This window comes from Saccopteryx bilineata, chromosome 1 (assembly GCF_036850765.1).
Source record: "Saccopteryx bilineata isolate mSacBil1 chromosome 1, mSacBil1_pri_phased_curated, whole genome shotgun sequence".
NCBI classification, from domain to species: Eukaryota; Metazoa; Chordata; class Mammalia; order Chiroptera; family Emballonuridae; genus Saccopteryx; species Saccopteryx bilineata.
In genome coordinates, this window is record NC_089490.1 from 259,508,271 (window position 1) to 259,530,248 (window position 21,978).

General features: G+C 38.7%; 1 protein-coding gene across 7 annotated transcripts in view; it reads right to left on the bottom strand.

The window, feature by feature from the left end:
* Nucleotides 1-767: 767 nt before the first annotated feature.
* The window catches only part of BDP1 (B double prime 1, subunit of RNA polymerase III transcription initiation factor IIIB), a 126,916-nt gene continuing 105,705 nt past the window's right edge, over nucleotides 768-21,978 (bottom strand). For 4 of the 7 annotated variants that reach the window (XM_066241605.1, XM_066241625.1, XM_066241613.1 and 1 more), the window contains 3 exons: nucleotides 16,846-17,110; nucleotides 15,226-15,475; nucleotides 768-3,389 (listed from right to left, as the gene is read on the bottom strand). In XM_066241605.1, coding sequence (XP_066097702.1) covers nucleotides 3,258-3,389; nucleotides 15,226-15,475; nucleotides 16,846-17,110 — 647 coding nt within the window. In that variant the 3' untranslated portion in view covers nucleotides 768-3,257. Of the gene's footprint in view, nucleotides 3,390-12,031; nucleotides 12,167-13,425; nucleotides 13,461-14,287; nucleotides 14,344-15,225; nucleotides 15,476-16,845; nucleotides 17,111-21,978 lie in introns of those variants that run through there. The other 3 variants (XR_010726895.1, XM_066241639.1, XM_066241633.1) reach the window with 3 other exon arrangements.

Sequence of the window (21,978 nt, forward strand, 5' to 3'; positions counted from 1 at the left end):
TATGGAAGAAAGTCTATTGTTTGTTTGCAAGATGAAAATAATATTCTCTGCATGCATGTAAGAAAAAAGATTAGTTCTTGCAGTTATACAGTTGGCCCTCCATATCCATGGGTTCCACATCTGCATTCAACCAAGTTCATATTCAACCAACCACAGATCCCAAATATTAAAAAAAAATAGTTACGTTGTGCTGACGTAGCTAGGCCTACCTACAAAGGTTGTGTCTGTACTGAACATGTGCAGATATTTTCTTGTCGTTAGTTCTTAAAAACAATTATTTGCTTAGCATTTACTATGTATTATAGATTATAAGTAATCTAGAGATAATTTAAAGTATAATGGAGGATGTACATAAATTATAAGCAAATATAGGACTTGGGCATCCACAGATTTTGGTACCCAGGTGGGTCCTGGAACCAAGCCCCACACATACCAAGAAAGAGCTGTTGGTACTATATTTTTATGGAAGGAAGAAAGTAAGTATAAGCTGTAGTTGAAAAACTACCAGTTTTGCCTGGCCTTGGTGTCACAATGGGTAGAGCATTGGCCTGGAACACTGAGGTTGCCGGTTCAAAACCCTGAGCCTGCCAGATCAAGGCACACACAACAAGCAGTCAATAAACAACTAAAGTGAAGTGAGTATGAGTTAATACTTGATTTTCCTCCCCCTTCTCCCATCTCTCTGTAAAATCAATAAATTAAAAAAAAGAGAAAAAAGAAAAGAAACCAGTTTGGGTTATTGAAACATTTAGAAAACAAAACAAAAATAGTATAAAATATCTTTTATTTACATAATTTATATCTATAGAACATAACTGCTTTCTTTAGAACAAGAAAATTTACAAATGATAGATATTGCTTTTTTGTCAGAGACTTCTTCAAGCAAGATAGTATGTACACATGGTCAGTTCTATTTTAGATCACATAGTGGTAAACAGTGAATATTCATATTTTTATCTGTGCCTCAGTCATTTACCAACAAATCAGGCTTTTAAACCATCAAGTTCACCATTTCCAAAGACAATATTCAGGAGGAAAAGTCAAGAAAAAATGAAGACCTTGAATCATCTCTCCTTTAAAATTTATGTAACACAAGTTCTTCCTAACGTCATCTTTACATGAATTAGATTAAACACAGATGTGAACAAATCTTTGCACTTTAAAAGGTAAATAAATACAATAATTTATTTTCCCCAAGATTAGTTTTAAGAATATAACAGTAGGGTAATTGAGCTGGGTGACTTGATTCTCTAATACAACAGATGTCCGAAAGATAAAATTATTCTTTATACAGTAATAAATTACATCTTTCATAAAATTAATGCACTGTATAGATGAGTGAAGTAGACATTAACAAAGTTTAAACATATATTATAAAAGAGATAAAATAATACATTAATTGTGCCAACCTAACACTCAAATTAACATTAATCAAAAGAAACCTTTTCAGAATGTGACTTTTAAAAGTTTATAAAGACAGGGCATTAATATAGCAATGTGACTTACTACCATGACTCTTATAATCACATGAAATATACACCTACAGAGAATTCCACTGGGATTTATAGATCCTTATGATGAAAAATTTCAACTGTAAATTTCATGATAAGAAAATGGAGGGGAAATCCTCTAATATGAATTGTTTTAATAAATAAGCATGATTGGCAAAAAAAAAATTAGCATGATTGTTGTACTCCTCCTGAGCCATATGTTATTTTACTAATGACCTTTAAAACTGCCTACCATTTTTTCTTCAATATACAAACACAATTATCTAGACAATAAATTATCTTCCCAATTGAAATACTGATCGACAGTTTTAACTGTTAGGCACAACATATATCACTTTGAAGACAAATATCTCATAGATAAAACGTCAGCACCTTAAAGTAAGAAAATTACTTTCTCATGTTGAAGGTCAGACTGAAGGCACAGTCCGGCCACGTCCATCATTTAAGTGTAGTCTGTGGCAGTTTTCCACTGAAATGGCAGAGTTCAGTAGTTGCCACAGTGTCCAGCATCCATCTTGCCAAAAAACTCAAAAATATTTTATAGAAAATGTTTCTGACTTCTAACGTAATGTGTTATCAACTCAGGATAAATCTTCCTTTGAAAAGTTTAATTTGAACCACATCAAAGATCTGCTTGGAAGAATAATAAAATTACATGTGTAAATCACAAAATTGAAAACTCTTAAATTTACATTGATAATCACTGACTTTAATAGTCTTATTATCTTATTTCCTGTTTTTAATATCACAATTATGTTCCATACTTAATGGCCTAAGTATTCCTTAAGCAGAATTTAATGGGGGAAAAACTACCAAGAAATTCGTTCTTATAAAAAGGAATGTGTGTCTAAGTGTATGTGTGTGTAAAGGAGATTGAGTTTTGTATGGGTATGGTCTCATAAATGAAGGTAAGAGTTTTTTCCCCCCATACAAATCCTGAGATTATCCAAGAAATAAGAAAAACAAAATATTCACAGTACAAAGTGAATATACTACACAATGAGAAAAAAAGTATTAAAACATACACACTACCCAAATACTTTTAGTTATATCACTTTAAATATCTTTAAAATTAAAGAGGGAAAGGGGACAAACAAAATTGTTAATATCTTCTTTACCCATAATCTGAGGGATGAAAATAAAACTGAATATTCTTTTAAATAAAAAAATTAAAAATAAATAAGATTCTTGATGTTTCATCTTTAAATAATAAGTTTAAATACTAGTTCTTCAATTGGACTAATTTTAACATGAATTAGAAAAATACATATTTAAAGTCAGTCAAATAGCTGATAATAGAAAAGATTTTAACAATTCACTTTCATATACTTAGAGGCAACTGAAATGGCCCTAATCACCCAAAGAAAAATCCAAACAAAAAAACAAAAAAAACCTTTACAAAAGTAGTTCGCTAAGTGTTAAATAGAATCCACCTCCAAATACGTCTGGCACTGTGATTTATACACACATGATCCAAAATTTCCAGGTGTTTTCAGCACGGGAAGAGTCAAAATGTAAACAAAAGTTGCAATTTCTGTGTGAGAAAGCAGTCTTAATTGCATGATATTTCCAAAATGCTGACTCAGAATAAAAGGAACCTCAGCAATGTTTCCCACTGATTCTAAAACTTCAAACTCATTAATATTCAAAATCAAAATAAGAAAACCAGACATGACACTTTATTCTAAGTACTGTTTTGTTGGTATATTTGACTGTAGAAATTCTGACTAAAAAAACAAAACCCTTTCATTCTATTTCATCCACTTCGATAAAGATATCATTGAAGAAATATTCAGAGACTGTGGTTGGCTCCTTTTCAAGCGCCCTCTTTTGGACATGTTTACATTCTTCTTTCGGTAAGGAATGATCACAAGAAACCTAAAAAGGTAATAAAATAAGTATGTAATATAACATTTATATATTGGTAATGGTAGTCTAAATTGATAGCTGTTTAAAAAGCAATATAGCATAGAGGAGTTTTATATATGTTCATATTCACTGATCCAATAATTTCATTTCTATACTATTATTTTAAGAAAATAACCCTAGCCTGACCAGGTGGTGGTGCAGTGGACAGAGCGTCAGACTAGGATGCGGACGACCCAGGTTCAAGACCCCGAGGTCACCAGCTTGAGCATGGGCCCATCTGGTTTGAGCAAAAGCTCACCAGCTTGGACCCAAGGTCGCTGGCTCGAGCAAGGGGTTACTCAGTCTGCTGAAGGCCCACAGTCAAGGCACATATGAGAAAGCAATCAATGAACAACCTAGGTGTTGCAATGTGCAACGAAAAACTAATGATTGATGCTTTTCATCTCTCCTTTCCTGTCTATCTGTCCCTGTCTGTCCCTCTCTCTGACTCTCTCTGTCTCTGGGGGAAAAAAAAAAAAAGAAAAGAACCCTAAAGACAGTAAAAGTTTTATGAATATCAAAACCTTTGTAGAATTAATTATAATAATAAAAATGGAATCAACAAGTTAACACCAGATATATTAAGTTAACCGTAGTGTACCCATGATCCATTACATCACCCTAATTTCCATGAAAAAATTTTAATAAGCAGTAAAAAAATGGCAGACTCGTGGAACAGAACAGTACCCAAAGAAATCATCAAGAAACAATCCTATGAAGAATTAGCATACATATAAAGCTATAAAAAATTAAGAAAGCATAATATTGGCACAGTAACACATACATCAGGTAAAATAGAAAACTAGAAATATTCACAAGACATATGGGTGGAAATTTAGAACATGATAAAGGCTATATCTCCCCCCAAATTAAAGATGGATTATTCAATAAATGATGGACAACTGTATAACAATCTCAGGGAAAAAAGTAAGACCTATACTTCACCAAAATAAATTCTAAATGGATCTAAAGATTTAAATATAAAAATATTTTTTTTAATCTATAAAACACCACGGGAAAACTTTGAAAATCTGGATCAGGGGAGAAAGAGTGTCTTTTTAAATGACAGAAAAACCAGAAGCCATAAAAGACCGAGAAATTCACCTATGTAAAAATAAAAAATTAGACACTGGCTGGCTGACTCAGCGGATAGGGTGTCACCCTGGAGTGTGGATGTCCCAGGTTTGATTGTTGGTCAGGGCACAAAGGGGAAGCAATAGTCTGCTTTTCTCCTACTCCCTCTCTCCATTCTCTCCATCTTCCCCTCCCCCAAAGAGTGTTTGGATTCACTCTCTCAATATGTTTACCCTCTGCTTGTTTTGTCACTTTTGTTTATTTTTACAAACTATCCTAGAGGACATCTCCTGGTTTAGTCCCTCTTCCGGATCTCCCTTCTACATTCTCCACTGGGTAGAGAACTTTTATTTTCAAGGGTCCTTCTCTGACTTTGCTCCTACCGAGATCTCATTCTTTGCTTTTGCTTTGTTACTCTGTCTCTACACTGAAAAGCCCTGAGTGAATGGTGTGTGAAAGAGGATCTCAGGTGCATGTGCCTGAGTTTCCAATTTGTGGCTCCAAACATAAGCCACGGAGCCCAAGTGGGCCCTAACCTGTGCTTCCGTGGCGACCTCATACGACTCAGGGCAGTATTAGGCATGGCCTAATCCGAGTTGGATTTTTATACCGGCCTGCCAATGCTAAGAGGCACCTAAATTCCCATGAGAGACATGGCCAGGTGGGCATCTGTGTGGTCCCTTTTTTAAGGGGCACTCAACCTTTGTTTGTCCTTACTCTGTTTCCCATTTAGGACAGAGCGCAGTGACGGACTTCTTAATTGATCACTGAACATCACCACGGATTTTGATCCCATTCCTCCTGCTATCCATAGCTATTGTGACAGTCAGTTTTCAACGGGTGGAGGTTCTAGTACCCCACAGACACCCTTTCAGTGCATGCTTAAGAATTTTAAGTTGCGATTTTCTGATGATTATGGTGTAAAATTGTCTAAAGTTACATCAAAAACTCTGTGAATTAAAGTGGCCAATTCTTAGAGTAGACTGGCCCAGGCAGGGATCTCTAGACACAGGGAAGGTACGAGCAGTCTGGAATATTGTAACTGGGGATCCCGGGCACCCCAACCAATTCCCTTACATTGACCAATGGAGAGCTTTAATAACAAAACCCACCATCTTGGCTAAAAGGTTGTGCCATGCGCTCAGAGTAAAAGGTTTTGTTAGCCTGGGCTGCCAGAGGCATCTCAAAACAGCCGCCTGTACTTACTGCAGGCAACCTCTGAGGATTCTGAATTGCCACCCCCATACCCCCTCCAGCTCCAGCCCCCATATTCCCTCCTCACACTCACACTCAAACCCGGAGGGAAGACTCAGAGGAGGCATCAGCCCCTCCTGTCCCCGTTCTGCCTCTCAGAGAGGCCCCTCTGGGGGAGGGCCGTGAAAGGAAGCAGCCATTCCTAGTTTATGTCCCTTTCTCTTCAAGTGATTTGTATAATTAGAAAGCCTGAAATCCTCCTTTTTCTGAGAAACCTCATGCCTTCATTGGGTTATTAGAATCTTTCATATCCATTGCCCTATGTAGGATGATTGCCAACAACTCCTCGTAACCTTGTTCAATCAGAGGAACCAGAAAGAATTAGGACAGAAGCCAGGAGGGCAGCGCTTGGAACCAGAAGGGGCTCGCTAGAGGAAAACAAGGATCATGTTGAGAAAATGCTTCCCTCTGCAAGGACCCAATGAGACCCAAACACCTCTGATGGAAGGGAATCTTTGGACATTTTTACTGTTTTCTGTTAGCAGGGATAAGGCGGGCAGCTAGGAAGCCTATGAATTTGTCAAAAGTATCAGAAACCATACAAGGGCCACAAGAATCTCTGGCAGCTTATCTAGAAAGACTGCAGGAAGCATATTGGGTGTATACCTCTATAGACCCACACGCACCTGAGAATGCAAGGGTGATTAACGCAGCACTTGATTCAATATCAGCTCCAGACATCAGAAAGAAGCTACAAAAATTAGAGTTTTTCAGGGATGAACTTATTGCAGTTAGTTGAAATAGCGCAAAAGGTTTTTAACAGAGACCACAGGAGTCACCCGCAGCCTACTTAGAGAGACTACAAAAATTAGACGGCTTCCCTGGAATAAGCCTTTAAAAAGGTAGAAAGCCACAAAAGCATCGGCTGCTAAATAAAGCTAAATGCCTTAGAGGAGACATTGCTTCTTCCTCACTCACATCACCCTGTTTGGCCCCTAAGATGGCCAGTTATTCCTACTCCTAAAGGCAGGAATAATCTAAGACAGGCTCAGTCAAAAAGGGGCCATCAGGAGAAAACTTAAGAACCAATGCAGGGGCTTGCTCACCTGAAATAGTGGCCTTCATTCACTGTCCAGGGCAGCAACAGGGGAACTCCATAGGAGCCCAAGAAAACCGAGCAGCTGATGCTGCCACCAAAAAGGTAGCCCTAAAACCAGTAGGGCCTCTTGACATTCTATTGACTGTTTCAGACCTCCAGCTCCTTACTACCCCAGAATACACCAAGGACGACCGAGCCCTTGCAGCAGAAAAGGGAGCACACTTAAACTCTGAAGGGTGGCTAATCCTCCCAGACGAGAGACCTGAGGTCCTCGGAAGAATAACAGGAGATCAACTCCACCAGGCCACGCACCTTGGGTACACTAAGTTAGCTGAACTATTAAGGAAAAACTACTGTTTACCCAAATTAGACTCTATAGTAGACAGCATAGTATCTAAATGTTTAACTTGTGCTGAGGTAAATAATAAATAAGGAAAAAGACCTCCTATAGGTATAAGGGCTAAAGAAGCAAAACCAGGAGAGCACTAGGAAGTAGATTTCACTGAGGTTAAGCCCCCAGCAGCAGGGTACTGTTACCTCTGAGTTTTTGGAGACACCTTCTCTGGCTGGGTAGAGGCCTTTCCTACTAAAAAAGAGACTGCTGTCACAGTTGTTAAGAAGCTCTTACATGAAATTATACCCCAGCTTGGGGTGCCTTTAACCATAGGTTCTAATAATGGACCTGCTTTTATTTCTAAGATTTCACAATTAGCAGGAAAAATTTTAAATATCAACTGGAAATTACACTGTGTCTACAGGCCTCAAACCTCAGAACAGGTAAAAAAAACTGAATTGAACTTTAAAAGAAATTTAACTAAATTCATTCTAGAAACTGGTGAAAACTGGGCCAACCTACTACCCGTGGCTCTGCTGAAAGCTAGATGCACCCCCTGCAGGGCAGGATTCACCCCGTATAAAATTGTATTTGGCAGGGCAACACCCCTTCTCCCTAAGCTCCATGATGAGTTTCTTGCCAAAATCCACAACACTTCAACAACATGCCCTGCTCCAGCAGCTGGTCCACTTACAGCCTGAGGAACTTCACTGTAGGGCTCCTTATAATTGAACTTTGGGAAAAGAGGGAAACTAGAGTCCAAGGAAAGCCAGAACAAGTAATCTTAAGGTTCGATGCATGTGCCGTTATGAGTCATACTGAAAGGGGGTGTAGGTCCCTTGGCCAGGAGAGAAGCTACAAGATAAATGAAAAGTATATATTTGCTCATAGCTACCCCTGTAGAATAACTTGTGAATATTGGTCATATGTCCAATAGACTACTCTGAAAAAAGACACTTCCAAAAAGAAGAATATTTTACAAGAGAACTGCCTATTACTAACTTAGTTGTCACTGAAGGTTAAGGTTTTTAAAAATTAAGAATTCTTATTAATTAGAAAGGAATTATATAGTTAATGATAAAAGGTATAAGGTATAGAGATACTTTTGAAAGGTAAAAGAAAAGTAAGTTATTGTAAAAGCTAGTTATTTCTGAATAGTGAAGAGGATTTGTGTAAGTTGCAGAAGGTTTGTGCAGGTTATAGGAGATTTGTACAAAGGAAAAAAAATTAAGTAAAAAGAGAACTTCAAATAGGAGACTACAAAGATGATGAGTAGCCCCCAGAAATGATAATCCAATACTGTAAACCTGCCACCTGGGCAGAGGATGGCTTTTGGGGATACCATACCCCCATTTACATGTTAAACCAGATTATCCAACTGCAGGCAGTCTTAGAAACCATTACCAGTGAGACTGGGAGAGCCCTCCCAGTGCACATCAACAGACTCAGATGAGAAATGCCATCTACCAAAACAGGTTGGCAGAAGGAGTATGTGGGAAATTCAATCTCACCAATTACTGCCTACGAATAGAGGACCAAAGCCAGGCATTAAGGACCTTGTCCAAAAAAAAAAAAAAAAAGACAAGACTAGCATGTGTGCTTGTGCAACTTTAGCACAGATAGGACCCCAATAACCTTTCAGGGAAATAATATTCAGCTTTTAGTAGGTTTAAAACTTTAATAAGAATAGTTTTACACTATCAAGAAATCCTCCAGGAATTTAAAAAAAAAAAGGTAAGAGTCCAATATAATAAAAAGTTATAATTCTCAGAAGACAGTATAGCCCACAAGCTACTCAGGACCTAAACCCAGATCTAGAAGAATCAATGATTTGACTCTATGTACAGAAAACCAGTAGGGAATGAAATGAAACAATAAGACCTTTAGCAAAACTGACTTTCTTACTTTCTCTAAACAACTCCCTACTACTGGACTTGGGGCTAGTTTTACAGGTTGTGGCCTGGGGGTAGTTTTGCAAGGTTGCAGATGTGCCCAGAATGTTTCTCCCGGAATTAATTCTATAGATAACACTAGGAAACAATTTTTTTTTTCATTTTCTGTTGCATGAGGTTTTAGAACGTTTTCTATATATTTATGCAATTTTAATTTCTTTTTCTTTTTGTTACAGTTAATGGCATGCACTGGTTTTTAAATTGCAGTTAAAGGGCAACAACTCTTGGATTAAACATAACCACAAGGCAATTAATGTTTTACAAACATCACTTTTACACAATTGTAGTTGTTTTTAAATGTAAAAAATTATTATCTGATAAAAACACCCTCTTATTTTAAGATTGAATCATGGCTTCTTCGAGTAGGCGTAAATGTAAGAATAGTCCTGACACCTTCTGTTATATATGTGGCTGTTACACACTTCAATGTCAAAGGCGCAATATTTCATCATTTGTGACACGTGCATATATTGCCTATTTTCAAGTTCCCCTTGGTGATCAAGACAAGAATTGGGTTCCTCATATTGTGTGTCATGATTGTGAGAAAATGCTTCGTGACTGGACAAAAGGAAAACGCAAAGGAATGCCTTTAGGTATTCCCATGGTTTGGCGTGAACCTTAGGACCACAGCAGTGACTGTTATTCCTGTCTGATCCATACAAACGGCATCGGCAAGAAAAAACGGCATATGATCGCATATCCTAATATTCCTTCAGCAATATGACCTATATTGGTTTTATTTCTTCTAAGAACGAAAAGAGTGAACATGGTGATCAAGTGTATTTTGATAAGAGGCATGAGAAAATGGTTGTAGAATCTGAAGGGTCTTCTTCTGGTGCCAAGCAGTCATTAACCCCTCAGCAGGTTAGCTAACCTGAATTGAATGACGTAGTAAGAGATTTGGGCCTATCAAAAAAAGCAGCTGAGTTATTAGCCTCCAGGCTTCAAGAAAAGAATGCACTTCACTGGTCAGCTAAATTATACTGTTTCAGGAAGCATGAACAAGTTTTTGTGGACTTTTTTCCCGAAGACAAACACTTTGTTTACTGTCATGATATCAGTAGTCTTCTCAGCCAGCTAGTTGTTACCACTTATAGTCCAACAGAATGGCGGCTATTTCTTGACAGCTCTAAACGAAGTCTGAAATGTGTTCTCCTACACAACGGTCATGTTTATGCAGCAGTTCCAATTGGTTATTCAACTCATCTGCGAGATTATAATGACATAAAAATTGTCTTTGACTTTCTGAAGTATGAGGAGCATAACTGGATCATTTGTGTGGATCTTAAAATGGTAAATTTCCTGCTAGGACAACAGAGAGGTTTTACAAAGTATCCTTACTTTCTGTGTTTGTGGGACAGACAAGCTCGGGAGAAACACTGGACACAGAAGGAGTGGCCGAAACATGAAGCTCTGGAAGTAGGGATGCAAAATATTGGGAATGAACCTGTAGTTAATCAAGACAAGATCATTTTTCCCCTACTTCACATCAAACTTGGCTTAATAAAGCAGTCTGTTCAGGCTTTGAATAGAGAAAGTGAATGCTTTCAACATATTATTTCTGCTTTTCCTGCCTTGTCTCTGGAGAAGATAAAAGCAGGTGTATTCAATGGACCTCAAATTCGAACCCTCATATGTGACGAAGAATTTGCCAGGAAGATGAATAAGGAGGAGAAAGCAGCATGGCAGTCTTTTGTGGCAGTTACAAAGAACTTCCTTGGAAACAAAAAAGCAGAAAACTATGAACTTCTGGTTCAAAGGATGCTGTTGGCTTTCCGCAACATTGGATGTAACGTGAGCATTAAGATTCACTTCCTGAACAGTTACCTTGTAAGTTGCTCGAAAATCTTAGAGCTGTTAGTGATGAGCAGACTACTGCTGGAGCATCCAATGAGATTGTCCTCAACAAGTACACAAATGCAAGAGCTACAAATGCAAATTTTTGCCTGAATAGAATTTAAATAAGTTTTGGGCAAATTTTATGATTAAAATAAGTGTTTTAATATGTTCTATTTCAAAATTGTGGACAAATTCTGATGCAATCTTTTAGTGTATTAGTGTATTTTTTGCATTAAAAATATTATTATATTTTCACAAAGATGATGCCCAAGAAGACATTCTACTTTATTATGTTAAACTAAATGTTGAAAATTTTACAAGATGAAAACCTAAAATCTTGAATTGCAAAAAAACTGTAGCTGCAGAGAAAAACTAATGTCAGATTTGAGATCAGCACACTTGAATTAGGTAAGAAAATTTTGCAACAAAAATTTTGTTCCCCAGTGTATTGTAAATGAGTTTGTTTCACTGCTTTGTTTTACTGCTAGGCTTCCCCTCCTCCCCTTACCCTATTTTGCCTTTAAAAACCTGCTACTGAGTATGTTTGAGGCCGTGAGTTTTTTCGGGATGCTAGCTCCTTCGTTGCTCACTGGTTTTTGAAATAAAGACTCTTAAATTGATTACTTAATTGTGTGGCAAACATCTGTTTCTCACTGTTCAAGTATAACAGCATCAGTTGCAGGGTGGATCCCAGTCACGGCGCATGCAGGAGTCTGTCTCACTATCTCCCTTCCTCTCACTTAAAAGAAATAAAAAAATAAGCCTGACCAGGTGGTGGTGCTGTTGATAGAGCGTTGAACTGTGATGCGAAGGACCCAGGTTCAAAACCCTGAGGTCACAGATTAAGCGCCCGCTTATCTGGTTTGAGCAAGACTCACCAACTTGAACCCAAGGTTGCTAGTTTGAGCAAAGAGTCATTCAGTCTGCTGTAGCCCCCTGGTCAAGGCACATATGAGAAAGTAATCAGTGAACAATTAAGGTGCCACAACGAAGAAGTGATGCTTCTCATCTCTTTCCCTTCCAGTCAGTCTATCCCTATCTGTCCCTCTCTCTGTCTCTGTCACAAAAAATTAATTAATTAATTAAAATAAAATAAAAAATGTCTGCCCTAGCCAGATACCTCAGTTGGTTAAAGCGTCATCCCAAAGCACAGAGGTCGCTGGTTTGATCCCCAGTCAAGGCGCATGCAGGAACAGCTCAATGTTTCTGTTTCTCTCTCTCTCACTCTCTCTCTCCCTCTCTCCTTCCTCTCTCACTAAAATCAATAAAAACAAAATTCTTTTAAATGTCTATGCAAAAACCACCATAAACAAAATCAAAGGACAAATGACATAGAAGACAAAAAAATCTGCAATGTATAAATAAAGCTACAAATCAGTATGAGAAAAACTATAACCCAAGGCTTTATAAAGTCAAATGACATGAACAGATGGCTCACAGAAAAAGCAAAAATAACTTAAGTACATAAAAAGATGTTCAACCTTACACGTGTTCATCAAATTTATGATAAAACTAAAAAAAAAATTGTTAACATGTCTGTGAGAGGAAAACTCTCATCTCCTGAAAAGAATAAAAACTGATATAATCCCTATGGAGGACAATCAGCCAATATCTGTCCAAAGATTAATCAGTCCTTTTGACCAGCAATTCTATTTATAGGAAATTTAACCTGAAGATAAATATATAAAATGGCCCATTTATAAGTTATGTACATTGTTTGAAATAGCAAATAATTAAGATTAACCTCAGTATGAGACCAATATTACTTTATGGTATATATAAATAACAGAATAGTATGTCATCATTAAAAATAATGACAGCACTCTTGGACACTTATTCCTAAAAAGTGAAAACAAATACCTGTATATGAATGCTCATATCAGCTTTACTCGTTAATAGCCAAAACTGAAAACAAGCCAGATGTCCTACAATGAGTAAATGGATAAACAAACCTGATACATCCACATTCTGGAATATTATTCAGCAATAAAAAGGAATAAACTATAGATACACAAACCATATGGATGACTCTCTAGGAAATTACACTGAGTGAAAAGAGGCCAATTCCGAAAGCATATTCCATTTACACAACTGTATATTAAGATGCCCTTTACATTACTTTTTCAGAATTACAAATTTAATGGAGAACAGGCTTCCAGGAGTTAAGGAGAGAGTGGGAGGAGGTTGCGTGGGGAGTGGGGGTTGGAACTGGGTGTGTCTATGAAAGGGTAACACAAAGGTTCCCTGTGGTGACAAGACTGTTCAATATCTTTCCTTGTAGCAATGTCAGTATCCTGATTGTGACATTGTACCATAAGTTTTCAAGATGCTACCATAGGGGGAAAATGGATAAAGGGTATACTAGGATCTTTCTGTATTCATTTGCACAACTGATGTAAATATACAGTGATCTCAAAATAAAATGTAATTTAACTTTTTAAAAAGGAAGCAAGAGAAGGAGGAAGCTCTTCACTTAGTGTTTTGTAATCATCTTCAAGACAAATATGTACTTACTGTATGATGAAAGCAGCATGGAAGAGAACAGTGTACTATCATTCATATAAAAAAGAAGAAAAGTTTTTATATTTATGTATAAACCAAAAGACTGATAATTCTGTATACCTGTGGAAAGGGCAAATTAGAAAGCTAAAGGACAGATGTGGGGAACTTTTTACTGTAAACTCTTTGTTATACACTATGAATTTGAAGACATGGAATATGTTACTTATTTAAAAAATAGTAAAATTGCAATGTAAAAATAACATTTAGTTTAGATTCTTGCCCCTCACTATACACCTAAGTCAATAACCATGAATAGAATTCATTTTAAAACTGAATATTTTATGTCTCTGAATAAAAACTTCCTATTCAGAAAAGTAATCTAAGAAATTTCAAAGAGAATAATGGATTTGAGTAGACATTGAAAACTTATGTATATCAAAAAACCTCAAAAAAATGTAAAAAGGAAATAAACTGGGAAAACTGCTTCCAGCAAACAGCTAGAGAGTTGTGGCTGTTTTACACACATAAAAATCTCACACAAATCGGTAAGAAAACACTAAGATCCCAAAAGCTATAAATTGGCAAGATAGGAACAAAAAAGGAAAAAATAAAATATCTAGTAAATAGCCTGACCAGATGGTGGCGCAGTGGATAGAGCGTCGGACTGGGATGCGGAAGGACCCAGGTTCGAGACCCTGAGCTCACCAGCTTGAGCGCGGGCTCATCTGGCTTGAGCAAAGAGCTCACCAGCTTGGACCCAAGGTCGCTGGCTCCAGCAGGGGGTTACTCGGTCTGCTGAAGGCCCACGGTCAAGGCACATGTGAGAAAGCAATCAATGAACAACTAAGAAGTCGCAACGCTCAACGAGAAACTGATGATTGATGCTTCTCATCTCTCTCCGTTCCTGTCTGTCCCTGTCTATCTCTGCCTCTGTAAAAAAAAAAAAAAAAAATCTAGTAAATATATGAAAAAACAAGACTCTCGTAACTAAAAAAATACAAATTAAAAATATGAAATGACATGCCCACTGCTGTACCAGTATTGGAGCATTATTATCCAATGTTGGCAAGGCTGTCATTAGACTGCCACTGCGACGCCCCTGGTAATCACAGCACTGCACGCCAAAGCTATCTAGCTATGATAATAAAGACTCAGAAAATCTTGGTCTCAGAAGATAATTCTAGGAAATATTATAAAGTATATATTTTTTAACTTAAATTTTTTTTTACAAAAGTACTCCTTCTTTTGAGTCTCATGCTACCTGGGAGAGGTCACCAGCTTTTATTGAGATCTTAAGTCAACCAATGTTCTCAAGTCTTTAATACAAGTTCACAGATTTTTCCACCTAGAACGTCCAACATGGACTGCCTCAGAATGAATGGAAATTAAATATGCAAACAAATTCTAATTTTACCATTCCTAGAATTCTTGTGGATGTCAGGACATTTCTCTGAAAGCAATTAAGATGCAAGTAGCTGCATTGTTTTGCTTCCACAGGTCCGATGGGTTTTTGCTTGAAAAAAAAATAGCAATTAAAAAATAAAAGAAAATAAAAAATAAAGAAATGGCTGTTAAGTGTCCATTTACAGCTACTTCAGTGGCTCTGTACTAAACTAGCTGTAACCTCCTAACTCAACATCTTATCTTCTTCCAATATAGTGGGGCGATAGGTATAATGGGAAGGAGATGGAAAGATTTGTTCTGCAATGATTTCTGACATTCAAATGAAAATAACAATTGCCATATTTTTCCTGTTGAGCCTGATATCCAACCCACTCTATATAAACTATACACTAAGTAGTTATCACATACCTGAGTTGCTGAACTGCCAATATCCTCAGACTGAGTATTAACAACACTCGGAGATGGAGGCAGATCAGAGGTCTCCTTAATTTTTTTCTGTCCTTCACTGCCTGGCTTAGATCTTTTCGAATTCTGTCTTGATGCAGGTATGAGAGGTGTTAGGCGTTTCCTACTACGAACATGACGAGTGGGTTCATCAGACTCCAAACTACTCTTTGAACATATTAAAGACAAAAATCCCAGCGGTCTTCTGCCAGGTCTAAAAATGCAAACGTAAAATTAGTCAAGAATATCCTGGAAGACGCATTCTTAATAACAGATCCTTTCCATCAATCCTAATATGGCATGTGTGATTCCACATTAGCAGTATCAGCACATCTTCTTAATACTCATACCACTATGCCATGACATACTTGTGACAAAGATCAAAGCTTGCTCTAGAGCAGGACTTCTCAAGCTTAAAAGTGAATACAAGTCACCTAGGGATCTTACTAAAATGGAGATTCCGACTGAGTTAGTGGGGGACCTTAGTTCCGTATTTCTAACAAGTTATAAAATTATATTCATCTGCTGATCCCAGGACCAGAAGACTCTGAACAACAAGGCTCTATAGGTCAGCAAGCTACTGCCCACAGGCCAAATGCAGTCCACCACTTGATTCTATAAATAACTTCTACTGGAACACAGTCATACTCATCTGTTTAAACAGGATTGCTTTTGCACTGCAAATGCACAGCTGAGGAGTTGCAACACAGACATATGGGCCACAACGCCTAAAATATATACTACACGATTGTTTACCAAAAATTTTTGCTGATTCTTATTCTAGACTACAGCTTCTCAACCAGATTTTAACCAAAAATCTCACGATGCCACCCTCATTCTATAGTCAGCACATCTCTGAGATCAGAAAAGATACTGCTGAGCTTTTCTTTCTGTGGTTTCTATATCGAAAAATAGATTCATTAAATATGCCTTTTTAAGCTACATTGTCCTTTAGTGGAGGTGAGTACATGTCCTCTCCTCTTCAACTCATCAACACCATGTTAATGATTTTAGTACTGTTGATAAGTAAATAATTATCCATAACCCAGAAGGCTTGCTTCTAGAGTATAAGGAAAATAATGTGGCCTTGAGCTTCAATTCCACACTTACTCTCACAGGGAGAAAGCCATGGTTCACCTCTTTGGTGTACCACAAGGGAGAAAGAACACACATTTTGGGGTACTTCAGTAAAGCAACATCCATAGCCACTTCTGATGTTAGCTCTATGTCTCAGATAATCTACACCTGTATTAAGAGTTACTGTATGATAGAATAATGAGCAAAACAATATCCATTGGCAATATGGAAAACATAGTGTATAATACTAAACTCTAAAAAAGTCAATGATTCAGCACTTAATATTAAGCTCTTGATAGATGGGATGTATTATTTACCTGAAACAGTCCTACAAAAGTGTTTGACATTACTGTATTTCCTTTACATTGTCATCAGAGCACTATTTTCTGAAACACCATCCTTAGTATTGGGTTTAGTCTTTATATATGTATCTGTCCCATATAGGTTATATTTATGCCAAGAGAGAGAAATGGAGAGAGACAAACATTAGAGATTTTCTCAAGATACCTGGACAGTGGGGTTTTTGAAGATGATGTGATGTTATCCACTTGTTCAGACTTAGAAGCTGTGCATGTTGGTTCCTTATCAGACACAATCATCTTATTCTGAGGTAACTGGGGTACAGTCTTGTCTGTGTGAGTATCTATTATTTTAACAAGAGATGTATATCCTGCGCACTGTAAAGTTGGTTCAAGTTGTTCTTTCTGAGGTTCTGGAGTTGTATATGTGCTTCCTAAAGTAGCGAAGGTATCTTGGCCCTTGTAAGACTTCCCTTAAAAAAAAAAAAAAAGCAGATGGTAAGCACACATATTGATATTATTACATCCAACTGAACTGCAGTATCTGAAGAAAAACCCATGATATTCTGTCACAAATATGACCTAATAAAAATAAGCTAGATTATAAATTAATGGAGTTACTTGGACTCTGAAGAAAAACAGTCAAACCCAAAATCTCGGCAGGGACGAAAAACTTTTATTAATAAAAGCATGATTTTTAGAGAAAAGTGAGAAGGACTCTGTTCAATCCCAAATTTGAACAAGATGAATCAAAAATAACCAGGGGGCCCCTGGCCGGTTGGCTCAGCAGTAGAGTGTCATTGCAGCATGTGGATTCCCAGGTTCAATTCCTGGTCAGGGCACACAGGAGAAGCACCCATCTGCTTCTCTACCCCTCCACCCCTAGTGGGCTTGCCAGGTGGATCTTGATCGGGGAGCATGTAGTAGTCTGTCTCTCTGCCTCTCTCATTAAAAAAAAAGAAAACATCAGAAGTATGCCTTGGCCAGATAGCTCTGTTAGTTAGAGCATTGTCCCGAAGTGCAGAGGTTGCTAGTTTGATCCCATCAGGGCACACACAGGAACAAATCAATGTTCCTCTCATTCTTTTTTTCTCCCTCCCTTCCTCCCTCATTAAAACCAATACCTAAAATGTTAAAAAATAATAATTAATCAAGGGTACTTAGAAAAATTTAATCACCTTAAAATTTATTTCACTCATTGATCTAGAACAAATATTCCAAAATTTACATGGAACCAAGGAGACAAGATGGCGCTGGAGTAGGCGGACGTACCAACAACCACCTCCCAGAACCAAAGTGGATTACAAACTAATTTTAAGAACTATCATCTGGAAAAACCAACTTTGGACTAAACTAAGAGGACTCTTCAACCAAGGAACACTGAAGAAGCCAAACCGAGACTGGTAGGAAAAGCAGAAACGCAGAGAGGGCTGCCCAGCTCCCCGGAGTGAACGGCAGCCAGGAGAGACTCCTGTGGCGGGAAGTGAGTTTCGCAGAGAGGGGAGGGTCCTGAGTCCTAGGAACAAAGCCCCAGCTTGCAGCCCCAAAGCCTAAAAGAGGTATATGGACAGTATTTAGCTGGAAACAAGACAGGATACTGTTTGTGAGAAAGAGACTGACTTCTCAGACCCAGGATTCTTCTTAAAGGGACCACGCAGAACACCTCTCCCACAACCACTCACCTGGGGCTCCGGGGGACAGTGAGAGAGGAGAGGACCGGAGTGGCAGGAAGAGAGTACAGGGAGAATCATTTTGGGAGACAGCCACCCTAACCCCTGGATGAGTCACTCCCCAAATCTGAAGTGAATATTTCCCCCGGAAACAGCAATACCAGCAAAGGGAAGCAGGAGACCAGCCAAACAAGCTCTCCCGCAGCACTCAGAGCAGAGTCGCTTAGAAAGAGGGAACTTTTGGGGTTATAGTAGTGAGTGCTAGGGTCTGAGCTGCAGCCCCCCCACCCACATGGCTGAGGGTCGCCGGAGGGTGGCGGCGGTGGGACGAGGAAGCGCAGTTCTGTCGGCAGGGGCGGAAGTCAGCTGGCCGCCACTGGGCTCAGGTGTGAGCTCAGTCTTGCCCGGCTGGGGAGGAGTAGGCATGCAAAAGTGGTCAAGCCCAGCTGCTGGCAGCCTGTAATCCAGCCTGCAGGAGAAGGACGGGAACCCTGGAAGGGGTGGAGACCAGCCCTTGAGCAAGGGCGCAGGAGCACAGCCCTGCCCCGCCTGCGGAACTGAGGCTTGTGGCCTGATTTGGGAGCCAGCTCCTCCCGGGGGGTGGAGCCAAAACCCAGAACAGGCAGAGTCCCACTACTGAGCGTGGGCACGCAGTCCCTGCAAGGGTGGGGCGAAAGCCAGGAAACAGGCAGAGACCTGCAGCTGAGCAAGGTGCTTGCCACTGCCCTCAGAGCCAAGCATAACGCCACCCACGGGGGCGGGGCAAAGGCCAAGGCCAGCAAGGCTTGTGCACCCGAGCACGTGATCACAGCCACTCCTTCCGTGAAGGAGAGGTGGAAACCACAGCAACAGCCCCAGTGAGCAGGCACCGGCAACGCCCAAACCCAAAAGCCCTAGGCAGCAACAGAAGAGGGGGTGGCAGGCCTGCAGACAAACCATACCTAGGGAACAGAGGCCATACCCAGTGGACTCCAGAGGCCAAAACCTTCCTTTACACAGAGAAAATGCGAAGGCAGAGAAATGCAACACAAATGAACCAAGAGAAATACCCAGAAAAGGACCTGAATGAATCAGATATAACCAAATTACCAGATGCAGAGTTTAAAATAACGATTGTTAGGATACTCAAAGATATTAAAACAACAATAGATGGTCACTACGAAAACCTAAATAATGAGATAGCAAATATAAAAAAGGACATTGAAATAATAAAAAGGAATCAGTCAGAAATTAAAAATACAATATCTGAAATAAAGAACCCAAAGGAAGGATTTAAAAGCAGGATGGATGAAGCGGAGAATCGAATCAGCGAGTTAGAGGATACGATAAATAAAGGCATGGAAGCAGAGCAGAAAAAAGAAGAGAGACTCAAAAAGTCTGAAGAAACTCTAAGAGAGCTCTGTGACAACATGAAGAGAAATAACATCCGCATCATAGGGGTTCCTGAAGAAGAGAAAGAACAAGGGATAGAGACTTTGTTCAAGCATATCATAGCTAAAAACTTCCCTCAATTAAGGCAGGAAAACATCTCACATGTTCAAGAAGCACAGAGAACTCCATTAAGGAGAAACCCAAAGAAACCAACACCAAGACACATCATAATTAAAATACCAAAGCTAAGTGATAAAGAGAAAATATTAAAAGCTGCTAGAGAAAAAAAGACTATCACCTACAAAGGAGCCCCCATAAGGATGACTTCTGACTTCTCAACAGAAACACTTAAGGCCAGAAGGGAATGGCAAGAAATATTCAAAGTAATGCAGAACAAGAGCCTACAACCAAGACTACTTTATCCAGCAAGGCTATCATTTAAAATTAGAGAAATAAAAAGCTTTCCAGACAAAAAAAAACTCAAGGAATTCACTACAACCAAACCAAGGCTGCAAGAAATGCTAATGGGCCTGTTATAAATAGATCAAAGGAGAAAAAGAATATAGCAAAAGAGGAATACAGTTTTAAAGAATAAAATGGCAATATCAATAATAACCTTAAATGTAAATGGATTAAATGATCCGATCAAAACACATAGAGTAGCTGCGTGGATAAGAAAACAGGACCCATACATATGCTGTCTACAAGAAACACACCTTAAATCAAAAGATGCACATAGACTGAAGATAAAAGGATGGAAAAAAAAATATTTCACCCAAAATTTACATGGAACCAAAAAAAGATCCCAAATAACCTCAGCAATCTTGAGAAAAAAGAAGAAAGTTGGAAAGGTCACATTTCCTGATATCAAACTATTCTACAAGGCTACTGTAATGAAAACATGACCAGGCAGTGGCACAGTGGATAGAGCGTCAGACTGTGATGAGGAGGACCCAGGTTTGAAACCCCAAGGTCGCCAGCGTGAGCGCGGGCTCATCAGGCTTGAGTGCAGACTCACCAGCTTGAGTGTGGGGTTGCTAGCTCAAGCGTGGTATCACACATAGATATTATTACCCCATGGTTGCTGGCTTGAGCCCAAAGGTTGCTGGCTTGAGCAAGGGGTCACTCGCTCTGCTATAGCCCCCAAGTCAAGGCACATATGAGAAAGCAATCAAAGAACAACTAAGATGCCGCAATGAAGAATTGATGCTTCTCATCCTCTCTTCCTTCCTGTCTGTCTGTCCCTATCTGCTCCTCTCTCTGTTTCTCTCTCTGTCACACACACACACAAAAAAATTATTAAAAAAAAAAAAACCAAACAGCCTGGTACTGGCATAAGAACAGGCATATAGATCAATGGAATAGAACAGAAGGCCCAGAAATAAACCTACACCTTTATGATTAATATTTGACAAAGAATGCAAGAGCATATACAATGGAGTAAAGATAGTCTCTTTAATAAATGGTGTTCGGAAAACTAGACAGTTACGTGCAATAAACTGAAACTAGACCAGCAACTTACATCATATGCACAAGAATAAACTCAAAATAAATTAAAGATTTATATATAAGTAATGAAACCAGAAATATCCTAGAGGAAAACATAGACAGTAGATTTCAGACATCTCTCCTAGTAATATTTTTGCCAATCTAGCTGCTCAGGCAAGAAAAAAAAAGGAAAAAATAAACAAATGGAACTACATCAAACTAAAAAGCTTTTGCAAGGCAAAGAAAACTATCAACAAAATGAAAAGATAACCCAGTAAATGGGAGAAAATATCTGCTAATACATCTGATAAGGGGTTAATATCCAAACTTTATGAAGAACTTAAAAAACTCAACCTCAGGAATACAAACAATCCAATTAAAAATCGGGCAAAGGATCTGAATATACGCATCTCCAAAGAGGACATACAGATGGCCAACAGACATAAGAAGAAATGTTCAACATCACTGGTCATCAGAGAGATACGAATTAAAACCACAATGAGGCATCACCTCACACCTGTCAGAATGGCTATCATCAATAAATCAACAAATAAGTGCTGGCCAGGGTGTGGAAAAAAGGGAACCCTCCTGCAAAGCTGATGGGAATGCAGACTCATGCAGCCACTATGGAAACAGTGTGGAGAGTCCACAAAAAATGAAAAATGGAACTGCGTTTTGACCAAGCAATGCCACTTCTGGGAATATATCCTAAGAATCCCGAAACACTAATGTAAAGAATACATGCACCCTTATGTTCATTGCAGCGTTAAGCCACAATCTACAAACAGCCCAAGTGTCCATCAGTGGATGAG